The following is a 20,090-nucleotide window of genomic DNA, read 5'->3' as shown; positions in this document are numbered from 1 at the left end:
ACATGAGAAAGTTTGGATAATTTCTCTCCCACTTTTTGCATGTGTGTGTATGAGTATGCGTTTGTATGGGCATGAATGTCAGAGGTCAACATAGGGTATCATTCTCCATCACTCACCACCTTATTTTGGGGGACAGAGCCTCTTGCTGCACGTAAAACTCACCATTCAGCTACAGTAGATAGCCAAGGAGCCTCAGGGAACCTCCTCTATCTCTCGGATTGCAGATCTGCACCACCATATGAGGCTTTTACACAGAAATGGGGGAGGAGGCTCTGATATCAGGTCCTCATGCTTGTGTGGAAAGGACTTTACCAACTGAGGTATCTTCCTAGCTCCAGGTTGTATAATTTCAGCTTCTTGTAATTACCTAGAAGAAAAAATAAAACAAGGTTTAAAAAAAAAAAAAAAAGCTGTTTCTCCTGGAAACTATTGAATTCCAAGGCAATGTTGGAATCTGAAACCTTGAAATCAGTACATTATCTCATCCTCTCCAAGATGACCATGAGATGACTGAGGGTCAAACTGTACTTCCCAAGGCTGCTCAGAAGAGCTGGGAGCTCCTAAACCCTGTGGCTGCATGCGGGCTAACCCTCCCGCAGCTAAAGAGAAGGTTCAAAACAGAACAGGCATTTACAAAGCACACAGTCTAGGCACCTACCCTGAAGTGTGCTCCGCTGCATTAATTACACATAGAGAGAATAAAAATACGGCCGGGAAGTCGGGCGTGGTGGCACACACCTCTAATCCCAGCACTTGGGAGGAGGCAGAGGTAGGAGGATCGCCATGAGTTCAATGCCACTCTGAGACCACATAGGAAACTCCAGGTCAGCCTAGGCTACGGTGAAATGCTATCTCAAAAACAAACAAATACAGAGAATTCTAATACCTGTCAAACTCAAAAAAATACCAAGCTTTGTCTCCATGTAAGTCCCATTTATTTCAAGCTATCTGGCAGTGTCCTTTTGGTTTATTTCCATTTATTTGCTTTTGCTGATAGTCTATGGGAGTGTTTGACTGTTGCCAAGTGGGAATTTGAAAAGAGACAGTGAATTTCCATCTGACACCCTTACTTTTCTGAGAAAATCTAGAATGAAAGGAGCTGGTCTGGTCAGCCATCTTATTTGTGTCATGTCCAGACACTGGCGCAGCTGTTCACTGGCAGTACAAGTTGGAGGAACGTATTGTGACACGGGACATAAGCCCAGCTACTTACCTCCCCAAATCATGTGTTACAGAGCGCTGATGGCGTGAGAAAGGTAGGTGGTCCTTAAAGCTTACAAGCACCGCTCTATCTGAACGTGAGCTTGGATCACACAGTTGAGGCTACACTTACCCTATACCACCTGCTATAAACCCATGAGGAAATCCAGAGAGCAGTTCATTTACTTATGCTGACAGGTACCAATTCATGACCAAAGAGCCAAATGTAGCCTACAGGATTCTTATTGGTTTCTGTGTACTTGATTTTATCTACAAGGCCAATTGAGATTATTGGTAAGTGAATTTCTTTGTGATCTTAGGAAATCCCCATGTTTCCTGGCACAGGCCTGCTTCCCCTGAGCACCACACTGGTGATTTCAAGCTGTGCGCATCTCTCACCATTGCTGGATATTTCCCAGCACAGGAGTGATTCAGCACGGCATATTGTTTTTCTTATAAATAGACAGAAATCTTCTGTAATCTCTCTACCAAAATTGAACTCAGGGTTGGAAAGCAGATTGCCTCAAGAAATTTAGAAGATTCTATATTTCCCTTTAGAAATGAAGAATAAACCATCTGATATAATCACATATGCTATCTGTAGATACATAATATGTGTGATCCATATGTCTTTAAATCTGACAATCAGCCCATAACCATCACCATCATCCTTCTATTATAAGCTTCCCAAAGAAGAATGAATATAATCTTACATACTTGAAATATTCATTCACTGATTACAACGGACTTTTTGTCATACAATTTAAGTTGATTCTACTGGATCAATAAAATGTACTGTTTCAACGAATCAAAGGCCAAGAAGCAAAAATGGGGATGAAGGAAGAAAGGAAAGATGAAACTTGCAGCAGTCACAAAACACATTTTCTAGTTACTTGACTTTCTGGAGGAAAAATAAAAGGCAGTAAAGCATTTTTGTGTTCTTATTGAGAATTTGTCATTTAAAGTTGCTTTTACTTGAGTGAGTTGATGTTGGTACTATTGGGAGAAACAGCTGCAATTTTTAAACTTTCAGAAGGCGTGTGGGACAGAGTTTAAGACAACAATGTTAGGGGCTGCCAAGCCCCCGCTGTTTGGAAGAAAGGTTGATCCTCTTGGGGGCTTCTCTTTAAAGTCATCCCTCACTCTGAAGATCAGCCACATAAAATCTGAGCTGCAGTTAACTGAAGGCTTAACTGTAGGAAAGTGGCCTGGCAAAAAGGGGAGGTGGAATGTGACAAATCTAAGACTGGAGTCCAAGCAATTTCACTCTCAATTAATGTGACCTTCAGTGGGCTTCATTATTTCTGTGTTCCACGTCCCCATTTCTGAATCTTGAAATTACTTTTACTTCAAAACTGGATGTGAAGATTGCCAGAAGCAGCATGGTAAACTGGCTTTTAGAGGAACCCTCAGAGAGAAAGTCTGATTACTTTTTGTTTCCTTTGTATGTAATAGTAGTAGATTCTTTCCTTGGGCTGGGATGCTTACTATTTGATAGGAAATGCTCCTCACCTAGATTTCCAATTTTTCCTTAAGTAAAGTTGATCCAAGGCTGTGAGCATAGCTCAATGATAGCTCAGTTGCCTAGTGTGTGTAAATCCCTGAACACGATCCTCAGTAGCACGAAACATAAAATTAAAATAAATAACTTGTTCTAATACTGCTCTACACATTTAAGTTAATTGTTCTAATACTGATCTATACATTTAATACATTTGTCAAGGGATTCTTTTTTCAGTAAATGGCAGGGTGAGGAATATTTGAAGACTTGTGGGCCTTTTAGTCTTTGTCATGATATCCATTTCTGCTGACCACTGTGGTAAGTAACCACCAATAAAATGTAAATGAGTCTGGGAATGTGTGTGGCTGAGTTCTAATAAAACCATATTTAGTAAAACAGACAGCTGGGCCAAGAGCCATTATTTACCAATTCTTGCTCTTAATTATGACTCTTCAGTCTGCCTTAGAGTGCCTTCTATACAAACACATTATTGAAATTTTAGTTTGTTTTAGGGAACAGAGAAGGAGGCAAAGAAGAGGGAAGAAATCGCTTAAAAACTCAAATTTGGACTAGATAAGATGGTTCAGCAGTTAAAGGCACATGCTTGCAAAGCCTGACAGCCTGAGTTCGATTCTCTAGTACCCAGGTAACCCAGATGCACAAAGTGGTACATGAGCCAAGAGGCTCTGGTATTCCCTCTCTGTCACTAATAAATAAATAATCAAATTTACTAGTTATTTTATTTCCAATCATTTACTGATCATGTACCCTGTATATAAGTGTCTTTGTTCACTGTTTTATTTAGACATTACAAAATCCTATGTGATAAAAAATAATTCGCTAACATACATTATAGTCATTAAATGGCTTAAAAGAATTAAATATGAGTCCCCATGTTATACACCCACTAAACAGGGTAGCAAGAATTTAAACCTAGGCAACTTGATTGTACTATTGTTTAACCTTAGTAATTTTATACGGAAAAAAATGGGCTGTCATTCAGTATCTATTTCACTTCTTTAATATATTCTGATAATGGAAGTATTTGAAACTATCTCTGTCCAAACAAAGTGCACTGGGTCAGTACCTATTTCTTTCTCTAGTCTCTGAAGCACCCACAATTGCCTGGCCAGGATAAAGTCTTTATAACTCAGCATGTTCATGGGCTTGACTGGTCTGCAACCACTGCTTCCTGGTGACCTGGGCCAGCTTCGCCTTGAGTTTTCACGGTGCATCTACTCAGCCGTCCGTAACATGCTTTCCTACCTGCAGCAGAATCTTCTAAACAAAACACACTTCTCCACACTACCTGCATGACCAGAATCAAAGGAATGTTTTGGATCGGCTTGTTTCTGTACTATGACCCCAACTATATTTTACGAAAAAAAGCATTAAGCCCACCAAAAACATTGAAAGAACTGTACAAAAAAGTACCTCTTTCTCACTACATTCTCATTCCTAATTTTGCTACATTGGCTTCATAGCTTGTCCTCTCTCTCTCTCTCTCCCTTTCTATCTCTGTATTTGAAAGTTACCACATATTCTTGACAGTTCCTCTTTTTCTCTATTTAAAAGGCCATTGTGAACATCATGTCACCTATAAAACATCAGCACACATCTTCTAAGAACAAAGACATTGTACAACCACTGCACTTAGGGTTATATCTATAGTTCTTAACTGGTGTTTATGTGATTATATTATGAAAATTTACCTTTTACCTTATGCTTCAATGTCTTCACTTTTAAAATACACAAAAAATCTTAGTAGTTTCTTCCTGGTGATCCAATTCAAAGTTTTGAATTTCATTTGGTTTTCATAACTCTGGGTTCTTTTGTTTTTCTATCTTGTTTTGATTTTTGTTTGTTTTCGTTTATAGCAATTCTATTGTGTTTTTTGCTTTCTGTGACTTTACTTATTGAAAGAGCCAATGTCATTTGTTTAGTAGAATGTTCCATAACCTATTCTACTTCTTGATCCATATTAGATCAAGCCTCACCATTTACTGTGCACGTTTTGGGACATGTTCTGACAATTGGAACTACAAAGGGATTGTGAATTTTCTCAGTTGTTTTGTTATGAGTACCGACTAGTAATTCTGAAAGGATTTCCTTTTAAACTATAGACATAGAAAAATAGGTGAGTATATTAACATATTTGAAATACATTTCCTACATATTGAGAGACACATACAGGAGTAAAGAAAGGTAAAGAAATCCCTTGTATTGTTAGGTATGAAGTATTGTTAGGTATGAATGAGAGATGAGGGGATGAACGCTACCTCCTTTGGTTCCACAAAGCGTATCTAATCCATGGATCCTAAACTTTTAAATGACTCTCTCTGGGCCCAAAGACTCAGGGATCATTAAAGGAATGGCTGACCTCAGGATGAGGCAGATGTAACACGGTTGATTTTGGAGTACCTTGAGATTCCAGAACTGGCATGAGAGTGGGGGAGATCTTCAAGATACAGAGACCTGGGCAAAAGAACACAGCAATCAGTTATCTTGAAGATGCTCATGTTGGCCATGTTGGCCAAGTTTAAGATCTCGAAATAGCAACCATACGTGGTGGTTGGAATTTAAATATCCCTATAGCTTCAGTTATTATTTATTAAGCCTCCCAGTTTGTCTCAAGCAGGAGGAGCTCTGCTGGCTCAGGTGTGAGTCACTGGGGGTTGATCTTGAATCCACCCCTAGTGTGTTCAGAGTCAGCTTGTGCTTGCTGCTGGTGGTGGCTAAGGATGGATGATTAAGTGAGGCAGCTTCCTCCACCATGATGAAGCTTGCACTGGCATCTGTAAGCCTAAAATAAACCCCTTCTTCAACAAGGTGCTTCTGATGGGGTGTTTTCTCCAGCAACAAGAAGGTAACAGCTGCAACTGCAGCTGATAATAGTCATTAAATAAGAATCTAGGGCTGGAGAGATGGCTTAGCGGTTAAGCGCTTGCCTGTGAAGCCTACGGACCCCGGTTCGAGGCTCGGTTCCCCAGGTCCCATGTTAGCCAGATGCACAAGGGGGAGCACGCGTCTGGAGTTCGTTTGCAGAGGCTGGAAGCCCTGGCGCGCCCATTCTCTCTCTCTCCCTCTATATGTCTTTCTCTCTGTGTCTGTCGCTCTCAAATAAATAAATTAAAAAAAAAATAAAATAAACAAAAAATTTTAAAAATAAAGAATCTATTCATGGTGAAAAAGTTATAAGCAACAAAAACAAAAGTAACTGCTTCTAGGGAAAATTCTTCCTTACAGACATAGAAAAACCATGAAAAACTAATAAATAGGGCTGGAGGGATGGCTCAGAGGTTAAGGCGTTTGCCTGCAAAGCCAAAGGACCCTGGTTTGATTGCCCAGAACCCACGTTAGCCAGATGCACAAGGGGGCACACTCGTCTGGAGTTTGTCTGCAGGGTTTGGAGGCCCTGGCGTGGCCATCCTCTTTCTCTCTCTCTCTTCCTCTTTCCCTGTCAAATAGATAAATAATAAAAATAAAATATTTAAAAAATAAACAAAAATTGAATAAAAAGAAATAAAAAGCTTATGTCCTTCTCCCCAAAGCTGCATTTATAGTGTATTTCCTCAGTGGTGCAAATTTTCTCTCAGATTTGGAAACAATTTCTTGACATTAACTTGAAACTCTTTAATGCAATAAGATCTAATAAAATCTTAAACATTGGTCTATCTCTGAAGGAACAACATAAATATACAAAAAAAGTAGAGATTCTAGTCAGTCGAGGGCAATGTGTTTCCTCCTTGGAAATACTTTCTGAAAGTGTTTTTTTTCCAACTGATGTCTATACAATCTTTAAAACTTGCCATTCTGTTTTAGAATGTTCCTGAGAGCTCCCCCCCCCCCCACAATCACCTTCTCCCGTAGTGCAAACTCTGCTCAGGAATACAAGAGGGAGAAGGATAACTCTCCCTGGCGCTGGCTCGGTAAGCGAGGGCTATCTCTGGTTTCCTCACCCTTCACCAGAAACATGTGAACTCTTAGGAGTCTCATGGCTTTCTGAGTCCAGTCCAGCCAACCCTGTATTGAAATGCAGTTTTGTGATGCCTCAGAAGTCTTAAAAATTTTCATAAGTCATCCAGCAATTGTTCCTTTGTCTTCAAATGGATCTCCAGCCTCTTGCTGGTCACAGTGTAGGGTTCCTTGGAGCTATTCCCCCCTCACTTTAGATTAATTATTCATAGATCCAATCAAGGTTCAGCATGTAATTAGGAATTTCTGCCCGTGGCCAACCACTTTCTTGGTTTGGGACATGTAATTTTGATACGTATCATTTCAGTGTTGCTGTTAATATTTTTCAAATATCATCCCTGGACTTTCCATTTTCTTATTCTCCTAACCCAAGAAACACTACTGCTTTCTCTATAGAGTTTCCTCCCGATTATATCAGAGCATAAACAAATGGTGTACCTTAGTGTGCTTGTGAGGTTACAACAAAACACTCCAGAGTAGATAACTTGTAGAAAACCAAAATCTATTTCACATAGTTCTGGAAGTTCCAAGGTTGAGGCATTGGTAGGATTTGTGTCCTCTTCCAAGATGGTGACTTGTTGCTGTGTCTTCCCGAGGGGACAAATGATGAGTCGTCTCATGGGAGAAGAGATTGAAGGACAACAAATTGTTACCTCCGGCCTTTTTGTAAGGCTATGTTCATGTAAGCATCATCCGTGATATTCAAAAACTTATTTTCTTCTTACATAAAAAAAGTATATCTTCCATCCTTATATTTCCCAAAGTCTTAACTCATTCCAGCATCAACTTTTTAATTTTTTTGTTTTATGTTTATTTATTTATTTGAAAGTGACAGAGAGAAAGAGGCAGAGAGATAGATAGATAGAGAATGGGCACGCCAGGGCCTCCAGCCACTGCAAATGAACTCCAGTCGTGTGCACCCCCTTGTACATCTGGCTAACGTGGGTCCTGGGGAATCGAGCCTCAAACCTGGGTCCTTAGGCATCACAGGCAAGTGCTTAATCGCTAAGCCATCTCTCCAGCCCTCCAGCATCAACTTTAATGGTTAAGTCCAAAGTCTCACCTAGCTTAGATATGGGTAACCATCAAAGTGTAATTCAACCTGAGGTAACTTTCTCCCCATGTGTTAACCTGTGAAACCAAGCAGGTGTGTGCTTTCAAAATGCAATGGTGAAACACAGGATAGGCATTTCCAGATCACAGGGGAGAAATAGAAAAGAAGAAAGTAACAAGTTCTAAGTATGTCTAGAACCCAATGGGGCAAACATTTAATCAAAAGGCTTGGAAGTAATCATCTTGTTTAGACACAGTAAGGTGGGGTTCGGGTCCCCAGAGTTCCAGGGAACCCCATGACTATGGTTGGAAGGGCTTAGCTGAGCAGCCGTTCTCAGCAATTGGATTCCAACATCCGTTGTGTCTGCCAGACTGGCATTACTTAGCTCAGTATGCTAAGGTCGGACACACCCCGTCGTGAATTCTTCATTTGCAGAGGTGCGCTAGATCGCCAGCGCCTTCCAGCCGTACTGTCTGAACACAGTCATGTCCTTATCCAGTGGCAGATTGACCATTATTCTTTGTCACCTCTTCCAAGCTCTTTTTTATTATATGGCAAGGCTGAGAATTTCCTTAGTTCTGCTTCCCTTTTGATTATGAATTCTATCTTTAATTTCTCCTTTTTCCCATTTTAGTATAATTATTCAAAAGAAGCCGTGCAGCTCTCTGGTACTTTTCTTAGCTATTCTTTCTCTCCAAATACATTAGCTTACAGCTCTTCAGTTCTGCCTTCCATTGGAATATGGATACATATGGATACAGGTCAGGCAACATTCTTTTCTGTTTTTTTTTTTTTTTTTTTTTTTTGTTGGTGTGTTTGTTTTTCCAGGTAGGGTTTCACTCTGGCCCAGGCTGACCTGGAATTCACTATCTAGTCTCAGGGTGGCCTCGAACTCATGGCAATCCTCCTACCTCTGTCTCCCGAGTGCTGGGATTAAAGGCATATGCTACCGCGCCTGGCTCCATCAACATTCTTAACAATGAAGAACAATAACTACCTTTTCTATAGAGCTCAGTTTGTCTGTCCAAGCACAGGGAGGGCTCTCTTTTATCCATCCAAACTTTAGAATCTAAAGCATGGTAGTGCTGAGAATATCTCATTTGATTTGCTAATTAAATTATTCTTTATATGATTCATTCATTTCTTGTAACATCTTTCTATCTACCAAAATTTGAGGCCTAGTAAACCCATATAAGCCACTACCCATATAGATGGATAACATACAGAGTAGATGCATTGGACACAAAGATGCTGTGTGTCTCATGAAGGATGAAGGACATGTCAACGTACTACTCCAAACTTATCAACTGTGTACTTCTGGAATTTTCCACGAATATTTTTCAGACTTGGGTTGGTTAACTATAAGGAATAAACCCCAGAAAGAAAGCTTGTGAATCATACAGGACTACCATAGAAGGAAGAAATGAAAAATCCATCTGAGATGACAGAATGTGCACATAGTTGTAGTGATGGCCTAATGGCTCACCAGGAGGATGTCTAGGAGGAAACTGTAGGACAGGAAGGAATGTTTGGGACGAGTTATTAAGAAGTTGGGGACTGAAGAGATGGTTCAGTGGCAAAAGGCACTTACTTACAAAGCCTGTGGGTACATGTTCCAGCACCCACATAAAGCCAGATGCAAAAGTGGCACATGCGTCTGGGTTCGTTTGCAGTGGTAGCAGGATGTGGCTTGCCCATACTCACTCATATTCTCTCTCCTTTTCCCTCGCTCCCTCCCAAATAAAAGAAGTGGGAAATCAAGCTGTGAGGCACTGTAAGGAAGGAAGTTTGCTGTTTCTTATGGATCAAACCGGGGTTCAACAAAAAAAAAAAAAGGCTAAATTGCGGAAGCTTCTGCTGTGTGTTGGCATATGACACCTCGTAGGATTTACAGACTCGTTATGTTCAACTATTCTTTAAAATGGAAAGTAATGCATCATTCCACAGTTGACAAAACTCTTATAATGTATAACCACTTAGAAAAAGCGATTTGAATTTTTAACATATTCATATGAAAACACAAAGCCCCCCCCCCCAACAGCAGGCTATGATAAAAGGAAAATAAAAGGAGAACTTCCCAAGAAAAAGCAGAAGATGAGTCACTACTCATTTTATAGCTGGGTCTTGAGCTGGCCTGGAAATGCCTCTAATGACAATCATCAAATGAGCAGCAGTCACCTGGCTGACCGGTTGGCTGAGGGTCTGGGTGGTGGACTGTCTAGTCCGCTGAGGACCTGCTCAGATACAGGCAGGTATGTGCAATGAAAGGTGTCTCCCTGTGCTTTCACAATGATGATGGACCTGTTAGTCCACTGGAGCACGTGGAAGAGAGAGGAATTGCCCATCCTTCTGCTGGGGTGTCATTCCCGACCCCATCCCCTGCTTTCTTGATGTTTATCTTTCATGTTGCTTTCATGTCACTTCATACTGTGACATGGAACCTAAGACCTGGTTGCTTTTCCACGCTCCGTCTCTCAGTGCCAAAGCCTCCTGTCCTCTCCCCCCCAGGTGCTGCTGGTACAGACCTTCTTGTCTTAATCAAGTCTGCGTCCCCGGACGTGCCTGTCTTTAGCACCTGCCTTGTTTCTTTACAAGAGTCACTCAGTGTCCAGTCAGTGTGCATTTGCATACACAGACTCACCATAGGGCTTCTGAGTTTTGAGAACCCTCTTGCCGCATTTTCATATGATTCTTTAATATGCCCCCAAGATGTCGCTGAGCTTTCCTTTTCTTCACTTTATGTCTACTTTCTGCTCTGTAAATGGTGGGGGGGGGGGGAGGCACCCTAAAAATTGCTCTTTAAGAAATAGTGTCAAATAGTCAGTGACTGTATTTTCCATACCCACACATTAGAACATGTATTCTAAGTAGGCATTTACTCAGTAGAGAGCAGAATATAATATTTGAAATGAGAACTTTTCCTCAAAATCAAAGTACATGATTGTTGATGCTCAAGAAAGACAATGTGACAGAGGCTGGAGAGATGGTTTAAGGTGCTTGCCTGAGAAGCCTAAGAACCCAGGTTCGATTCCTCATTACCCACCTAGGCCAGATGTTCAAAGAGGCATGTGCGTCTGGAGTTTATTTGCAGTGGCCAGAGGCCCTGACGCACCCATTCTCTCTTTCTATCTTTCTCTCTCTCTCTTCTCTCTCAAATAAATAAATAAAAACAAGTTTAAAAAAAGGAAGACAAGGTGGATGGTCTATATTACAATCTTCCACAGCCCTATCTTGGGGTCTGTTCTGTCATCTAGTCTCCTGACTCTGCACCCCTTTCATATTGACCTCATTTTGGTCCCTTGAACTAGACAAGCTTGACTCTATGTCCTCTGGTCTGCACTGGCCCTTGCTTCTCCATGGCAACCTCTTCTCTAATTTAGATCTCTGTTAAGAAGAGACTCCCCTCTTCCCATCTTTCATGTTTCCATTCAGATGTCACCTTCTTACAAAGACTTTTCTTAATAGCCTCCACACCCCTGTGCCTCAGTCACTTTCAATTCTTTCCCTCGGCTTTATTTTCTCCTTAACAGTCACTTTTATGTGAAATGTGTGTTTAGAGCCTGTGTCCATTTCTACCCTGCCACCCCTACTGAGCAAACATTCTAAGACAGACCTTTTCTAGTTTGTCTGCTCCCGTATCCCAGCAACTACAACTGGGTCTGGAAAAACAGAGGTGAAAGCAAAACTTTGCGGAATAAACAGATGACTACTGTTTATGGGCCAAATGATGCTTCTCTGTCACATATCTTGGCTCTCTACAGCAGGGGACTGCGTGACTTGCTCTTGAAGTCTAAGTCCACCTATATTTCTGTAGGTAAATGCACATCTTTGGGGAAACTCACACAAGAAGATCCTGCTTTGAGCCAGAGGAGACAGAAAGCAAAAGAGCTGTGTTAAAAAAAAAAAAAAAAAAAAAAAAAAAAGTGGGCTGGAGAAATGGCTTTGTGGTTAAGCGCTTGCCTGTGAAGCCTGAGGACCCCGGTATGAGGCTCGGTTCCCATGTTAGCCAGATGCACAAGTGGGCGCATGCATCTGGAGTTCATTTGCAGAGGCTGGAAGTCCTGGCTCTCTCTTCCTCTTTCTCTGTCTCCTCCTCTCTGTCACTCTCAAATAAATAAAAAATAAATAAACAAAAAAATTTAAGAAAAGTAAAAAGCATGGAGGGGAGAAGTTGCTTATTGAGGAACACTGAACTTGGGGGATAAGGAACCCAACTTAACTTTGTTATAAACTCAGTATGTGGCTTTGAACTTCAAAATGCCTTAGTTATAAAACTTATCAGTCCTTTCCTGCAACCATTCTTTAAAAAGAAAAACCTATAGGATTCTGGTACGATTCAGGTCTGGAATGTCCTACAAAAGTTCATGTGTTAAAGTTTTAGTTCTTAGTCGGTACTACAGGGAGGTAGTGGGACCTTTAAGAGGTGGGTGGTTTCATGTATTTAGAGGTCTTCAGGTCACTGGGTTGAGCTCTTGAGGTGCACATTGAGAACCCAGCTCGTTCTTTCTGTCTTTTGCTCCATGGCCCTAAGGTCAACAGTTTTGCTCTCTATTTTCTGTTTTATTGGATTCAAAACAGAGGGCTAATTGATCGGAGACTGAAACCTTAGAAAAATATGAACCAAAACAAATACTTTCTCTTTATACACTGATGATCTCAGCTATTTGCTGTACTGACACAAAGCTGGTTAACATGAAGTTGATAGAGGGGAGAGAATTTTCTGCCCCAATTATATTAAGACACTGCAACGCAGCATTCCTACCAAAAGCTAAGAAATGAAATGAATAGGACTTACCTCTGAGAGTCAGCATTAATAATATTAATTAATCAGAGGCCTACCATGCAGAGTAGCTGTCTGGGGTTTAAGACCAGACTTCTCAGATAGCAAGTCCATCCTTTCCAAGAATTAGCATGTCTAAAAAAAAAATAATAAAACAATATGTTAATTAGAGAGGAACAAGTTGGTCCCGAAGCCTGGTAAAGAGGGAAAGGCAGAGACAGATTCTGGGTTGATCTCTAATCTCCTACAAAAGGACATGCCCCTGCCTGTAGTGCTGTTCCTCAGTGGTAAGATAGGTCTTCCCTTGCAGGGGAGCGTGGGTGGCTACAGCTCATAGTCTGCGTCTTCAACACACTGCTCGACAAGGGTTAAGTTTCAAATCAGGAAAGCCACTCACTAAGTATGTAATCCAGGTAGGTTATTCAACCCGGGCCTCCATTTCTTCACTTACAAAATAGGAGTGATGATAATAATGGTAAATGGGGATCTGGGGATATAGCTCAGTCAGTAAAGTTCTTGCCTTGCAAGCAGGAGGACCTAGAGCTCAACCCTGATACCCCACATTTTGAAAAGCCCAGTGTGGGCTGGGGAGATGGTTCATCAAGTACGAGGGCATGCTGAGATGGCTCAATTCACCTTGAGTTCAATGCCCCAGCACCCATGTAGACAGCTAGGCCTGGCCAAGCAAGTAGAAGGAGAGACTAGAGAAGCAGCTGGGCTTCCTGATCAGTCAGTTGGACCGAAAAATAGCAGCCAAGGAGCGACTTATCTCAAGGAAGCACAGAGATGAGTGAAAAGAGGAAGATATCCCACATTCTCTTGTGGACACTGATGTGTTTACACAGGATTGTGCAATCTACACACACACATACACACACACACACACACACACACACACAACACCACACACACATGCAGACATTTTTTTAAGAGTCTGGCATAGGGCTGAAGAGATGGCTTAGTAGTTAAGGTGCTTGCCTGTGAAGCCTAAGGACCCAGGTTGGATTCCCTCCCCCAATCCCCATACCCACACAAGCCAGATGCACAAGGTAGCACATGCATCTGGAGTTTGTTTGCAGAGTCTAAGGGCCCTGGTGCACCCATTCTCTCTCATTCTTTCTCTGCCCTACCCCTCTGTCAAATAAAAGATAATATATATATTTTTAAAAGCAGGCATAGAGGCATGTATCTATAACCCCAGCTAGAGACAGGTAGATCCCTAGGGCTCCCTGGTCAGTCCATATAGCCTGCTGAAGGAATTCCAGGCCAAAAAAATCACTGTCGCAAAAAGAGGTACAACACTGAAGCTTGTCCACTGCCTTCCACACATAGGACCACACACGTTCGCTTACATAACACACACACACACACACACACACACACACACACACACACGCCCAAGTAACACAGTAAATAGCCCCCAAGTACTGGGGAGGTGATTAAGTTAATATGTGTAAAGTATTCAGAAGAGGTAGGTAATTACAATCCCATTAGCAAAGCCATCTCTGGCTCACATACATGCCCGAGGCCTAATCATAGTCAGTGTTCGGCTCCTTCCATTCTAAAGCAATGTTCATCAAACAATGTATTTCTTCCGATGGAGGTGTTATCACACAGTGGAAACATATTCATCACAGAGATTCACAGAAGGACCCATCGGGGGCCTGCAATTCTTATAGCTAATCAATAAGTTACATGGGGGCGTGTCTGACCTCCCTGTATTGTTTGCCAACAGAGGCATGAGGCTGGCATGTCGTTGATGGAGAATTTCTGGTCCAGATTGGTTTTGATTTCTCAACTTTCACAGTGCAATTCCGGCTCTCAACCTTAGTGGAATGCAGGCACTGGGGCTCTCCCTGCTCCAAGAGTCATGTGGTGGACACCTCAGCTTTCAAAGCAGAGGCCCTGACCTAGCTAGGCTCTCTTACCAGCAGCGGCACTGGCTGGGTGAGCTCCTCCCTAGCCCACAGCAAAGACTGACGATCCCCGAGGCTGCTTGTCCCTGCTGTGGGGGCCTCTGCATGAAAGAATAAAGAGCTTTTGGAAAGCTGGCAGGTAAAAATACATATATAAGAACAGGGGAGTTGAAAGCAGACCCTCTGTGAGCTGTATCTCCACCCTTTTCTCAAGAGAACCTTAAATGCTGACTTCATACTGTGACACTGCCCAGGACCCCACTCTTCAGAGAGTAATGTGCATTTTCACACGTATGTCAGTCTGGGAAGGGGTGATCCTGTGTGATGACAGTGTCCATGTTTTCTAGAAGATTCTCTAAGTCGTGACACCTTGCTGGGAATGAGTTGACCTTCCAGAATTAGCAGATTGGTGGTTTTGTGTGAGGAGAGGGGAGGCAGGAAAGGAAATAAAGGGCCCAGGTTCGATTCCCCAGGACCCAGGTAAGCCAAATGCACCAGGTGGCCCATGTGTCTGGTGTGTGTTTGCTGCACTGGAAGCCCTGGAGCACCCATTCTCTCTCTCTCTCAAAAAAAAAAAAAATGATAGAGAAAGAGAGAGGGTGAGAGAGAGAGAGAGAGAGAGGAAAATAGGTGAGAAACAAGGAAGGAAGAGAACTTGAGAAATTCAAGGGCAGGAGGATGTCCAGCGGCAACATCGATTAAGGTGGCATCTCCCCACTGGCCTGGGAAGTTGACCAAGAGTTGTAATAATTACCTTAGAAACAAAATGCAGCTTGAGATGCAAGTAAACAATTTGTCCAGGATTCCGAGATGCCAACCATTCTGTATTTTTAAAAGGGAGGCACTTCCTGTATGGGATCTGTGAGAGAAAGAGAAGGCCCCAGAAAGCACTTGGGAGGGCCCTGGGGCACGGGGGACAGGGGACAAAGCACCCTGAGTAGATTTAGTTAAACCTTTGTCCTGGGGGCTGAAAACCATCATTGGTTGAGAAAGCTCTTCAGACTCCAGGAGCCAAGGTGCCTCGCATTTCAGAAGTTTGGGACACTCCGACGCTTCCTCCTGTGTTCTTAAGGCAGCTTTCCCCGGGTCTCTGGAACAGCCCCAGGACGCCCCGACAAGGGCTGCAGCCTCCCTCCTTACAGAAACCAGAAAGAGGCAAGAAACAGCAGAAACAGACGCCTAGAGCAGAGAAATACTTCGATCTGCGCACAGCAGGGGGTTAGGGCGGAGGTGACCGGGCGACAGGGCGGGGTGTGAAAGAGAAGGTCCCCGAAAAGACAAGGATGGCTTGAGGCAGGCTGGACACACACCTGGCAAAGGTGAGGCTTGGACACCACCCCCAACCCAGGGAGAAAGGATTATAGAGAAGGAGCTCGCAGGAGGGTTGAGGGCAAGGAATCAAGAAAGCATTGGTGGTGGTGGTGGGGGGGGGGCTTTGAGGCTACGTGTTCTAGGTGGACTGATGCACCCGGGTCTGGGCCCGGCGGGGCGGTGTGTGACAGCCGAGGCTGAACAGGTGAATGGCCCCAGGCGCCGTGTCCCCGCCCCTGCCCGCCAGCGGGCCTCCTCCTACCGAGTCCCCAGCACTTAGCAGTTCCGCGGCTTCCCAACCCCGCCCCCCCCACCTCAACTCTGCTTGGGGTTTTGCAACTGGCAGCTGGCTAATTTATTTATTTATTTCCCCCCCCTCCCTCCCCTCCACCACCCCCCTCCCCCGTCTCGGTCTCTCTCCTTCTTCTTTTAGGTTGCTCCACCCCGCCCTGGATCAGGCGAGGGGGAACCACCGGGCTCAGTGGCCGGCTGCGCTGGGCTCCGCCGGGTGGCGGCGAGCGCGTCCGCGAACTCGCGGAGCGGCGTCGCGCGTCCTGCCCCGAGCGCTCGCGGGCCGCGCTCCTCCCGCAACCCCTTTCTCTCCACTTTTCCCCGCAATTTTTTTTTTATTTTTTTATTTTTTCCCCCAATCACATGGCATTTTAAGAATGCCAGAAAGATGGCGGTAGCGGCGGCGGCGGCGGCGGCGGCGGCCTCTCCGGCTGGCGGGGGAGGCGGCCGGGCGCAGCGGAGCGGGCTGCTGGAAGTTTTGGTGCGGGATCGTTGGCATAAAGTTCTGGTGAACTTGAGCGAGGACGCCTTGGTTCTGAGCTGCGAGGAGGGCGCTGCGGCGGCGTACAACGGCATCGGCGCGGCGACCAACGGTTCCTTCTGCAGGGGCTCCTCCGGAGGGGCCGGGCACCCTGGCATCCTCGCGGCTGGTGGCCCCCAAGCCCCGGACTCACCCGCCACCGGGGTCCGTACAGCTTTCACCGACCTGCCCGAGCAGGTGCCCGAATCCATCTCCAACCAGAAGCGAGGCGTGAGGGTGTTGAAACAGGAGCTGGGCGGACTGGGCATCAGCATTAAAGGGGGCAAGGAGAATAAGATGCCCATCCTCATCAGCAAGATCTTCAAGGGGCTGGCGGCCGACCAGACCCAGGCCCTGTATGTGGGCGATGCCATCCTGTCGGTGAACGGAGCCGACCTGCGGGATGCCACCCACGACGAGGCGGTGCAGGCTCTGAAACGCGCGGGCAAAGAAGTGCTGCTGGAAGGTAAGGGGTTAACCCGACGCCCGCCCCGACACACCGTGCACACCCACGGGTGCCCGGCCCCGCGCGCGCGCACGCACGCCCACTCCCACTCACTCGCTCCGGGCCACGCGTCCTCCCGCCCGGCGCAGGGCTCCCCGGCGCGTGGGTCTGACACACCCACACCCACCCACCCCCAGCACGGAGTCCTGACAACTTTCACCCACTTGGGGGCAACTTGTCGGCTCCCCGCCCAGAGTCCTTTCCCCAGGCTGTGACTCCAGCAAAGGTCGCGCAAACTGGGGTTTGGTAGTGCACGCCTTTTTCCTTTTCATCTGCGGATAAGCCGAAGATGATGGGAAGTGGAGAGAGACGGACTCTGGGGTTTTCACCCGTCCAGGGTGCCAATCAAGTTTCTGCTTTGGTTTAAAATTTTTTCCCTAACTGGAGAGCCTGACTTGAGTAAGGGGAAGGGAGCCCGAGAGCGAGGTGGCAGTGTTGGAGAGCTTACACGCTGCCAGCCTTCTCTTCTCCCCACTGCGGGACCCGAGGGCGGAAGACTGGGCTGGGCGAGACGTCGCGGGCCAGGCGCGAGTTCACCTCCCCTCCAGGCTGCTGAGCCGGTCGGTCTGGATTCCAGCTTGCTCAGGGCGGAGAGCTGCTTTTTTCCCAAGCGGCCAGCAATCAGCTCCGCATTGGAAACAGTTTCCTCTGCGTGGGAAATGTAAGGGGCCTTGGAAACTCTGGAGATCTCTTGTCCCAACCCTTTCAAAGCTGAACGATAATTTAAAGAAAAAAAAAAAGAAAGAAAGAAAAGAAAAAGGAAGCACAATGTTGTACCTGTTTCCTAATGTGCGACTATGTTGGGGGAGGACAAGGGACAGGTAACTGGGAGTCACTCCTCATGCAATCTCCTGTTCACCAGCGCCGGGTTTTTCAGTGGGTGCCTTCTCCCTAGCACTTTCTACACACTGTGGTCAATTTTATTTTTATTTTTCTCAGCTTCCCCCAACTGCAGTTTGGCGGTCTTTTATTTAGCTACTGCTGACTTCTCTTGAGTGTGAGTGCTCAATGACGGGATTGCAGAGTAAGCAAATAAGTGAGCTCATAGCTACTGACATTTCAACAGACCTGGTAATGTGGTGATGGACTTAAGACCTTAAAGGGAAACTCCAGTTCTGTGTTCATCTAGTGGCTGTGCTTGGAGCGAGACTGTGACTGTTTGGAATTGAGAAAGCAACCTTGCTGTGGGAATGACAGCTGATGAAACTCCATGGTAATGGGGTGGCCCGCCTCTTGGCCTGGAATACAAAGGAGAGGGGTTTTTGTCTGTGTTTTTTTTTTTTTTAATTTTGTTTTGTTTTTCCTTCTTTATTTGTTTAAAGGATTTGTGATGTCTTTAGATTTCATTGCCCATCCCCCCTTTCCAGAAAGTGGAAGGCTATTTGCTTTGGCTCATTGATTAAGATAAGTAAACAAAAAAAAAAGTTTTCATTTTCCAGTGGGTGCCAGGTTGGGTGATACGGGAAGGTAGACTCTGGGGCGAGTGTAGTTTGGACTATAAACTACTGGACACCTGCTCAGCCTGTGAAATTGACTTAAAATGACCTGGGAGAAGTGATAAAGACAAGTCAATTAAAAAAAAAAAAATTTCAGACACTGTCCCTTCTTTTCTTCCTCTCCTTGGTTTTGATTTAATAACTAATGATTTAGCAAAGAAGTTAAAAAAAAAAAAACAAGAGTCTATCATCTCCAAAGAGGAAGTAAAGATGGCCTCTTGCAGTACTTGAAGTAGCAAAAAGTTTTTTTTTTTTAATTCAAGCAGTTATGTGACTTTACATTGAGAAGCCAAGGGTTAGTAGTCCCCCATGGTCTGCAGTGTGGTGTTGATGGTCACCTAACACCAACTCAAACGTCACATCCTTTCCTTTTGTATCTGGCCGAGAGCAGAGAGCTGGAGCTGACTGGGGCTCTTCAGAACCTCCTCTAAGACTTTTAAACACACACCTATTTCCTCGTGCTCAGAAATGCAGCAATGATTCCAGAGTTTCCAAATGTGAGGTTGTGGAAGTGCAATCTGATTGGACTAGAGAAATTGGGAAGATGTTTTTAAAGATTCGATAGATAGATGCATAGATATAATCTTTAGAGGAAACAGATGCACATTACTTGAGTATCCCAACCACCTCCTAAATAGCCTCCGTTTCTGGACACGTTGGACACGAGCCTCCTAGTGGACAGCTTCTGCCTCCATTTGAGGAACACCATCCGACTTGAAACCTTGGGCTTCAAGTTTCAGTCCTGGGTTCTAGATTCCCCCATGAGCTTCTCATTGCCTCTGAGCCTCAGTGTCTTCAGCCCCACAGAGGAAGGAAGGAGAGAACCTGGCCTGCTTTCTTTACAGGGCGACCCTGTGCAAGCTGGCTCATAACGGAGAGCATGCGGGAACGTCTGCTGAGGTTGAAGTGGCCCCATCTAAGGGGGAATCTGTTCTGTCTTTATGGAAGATTATATTTCTCAATTCAATCCGTCTTATGTGCGTCACTTAACTGTGCTTCTATGTAGAGCTGTGTGCCTGAGCCGGCTGGAAGTCACCGGGCTCATAGCACTTTCCTCACTTGCTTTTATTTTCTTTTCTTAAAAAAACCTCTTTCGGGCTGGAGAGATGGCTTAGCGGTTAAGGCACATGCCTGCAAAGCCAAAGGACCCAGGTTAGACTCCCCAGGACCCACCTAAGCCAGATGCACAAGGGGCACACACATCTGGAGTTTATTTGCAGTGGCTGGAGGCCCTGGTGCACCCATTCTCTCTCTCTCTCTCTCTCTTTCTCTCTCTCTCTCTCTCTCTCTCTCTCTCTCTCTCTCTCTTTCTCTCCCTGCCTATATCTGTATCTCTCTCCCTCCCTCCCTCTCTCTCTCTCTCAAATAAATAAATCTTTCATTTACAATGTTATATCCATAATGTATTTTTATGTTAATGTCCTCCCATTACTTTCTTTGGACCCCAATTCCATGGCCCTTCTGCTGAACCTTTTCTTCATTACAACTAGTCTTTCTTTCCGACTAGTCCCTCTTCTGTCTTGATGGTATTTTTGAAGTAC

At 44.7% G+C, this 20,090-nt stretch overlaps 1 protein-coding gene across 1 annotated transcript in view; it reads left to right on the top strand.

Moving 5' to 3' along the window:
- Positions 1 to 16,416: 16,416 nt before the first annotated feature.
- The window catches only part of Sntb1 (syntrophin beta 1), a 294,480-nt gene continuing 290,806 nt past the window's right edge, over positions 16,417 to 20,090 (top strand). Inside the window, exon 1 of the mRNA XM_004661364.2 lies at positions 16,417 to 17,014. Coding sequence (XP_004661421.1) covers positions 16,417 to 17,014 — 598 coding nt within the window. The remainder of the gene's footprint in view (positions 17,015 to 20,090) is intronic.

Source organism: Jaculus jaculus, chromosome 2, assembly GCF_020740685.1.
Source record: "Jaculus jaculus isolate mJacJac1 chromosome 2, mJacJac1.mat.Y.cur, whole genome shotgun sequence".
Classification (NCBI taxonomy): domain Eukaryota; kingdom Metazoa; phylum Chordata; class Mammalia; order Rodentia; family Dipodidae; genus Jaculus; species Jaculus jaculus.
The sequence above is the reverse complement of the archived record's forward strand: the minus strand, read 5'-3'. Positions and strand labels throughout refer to the sequence as shown.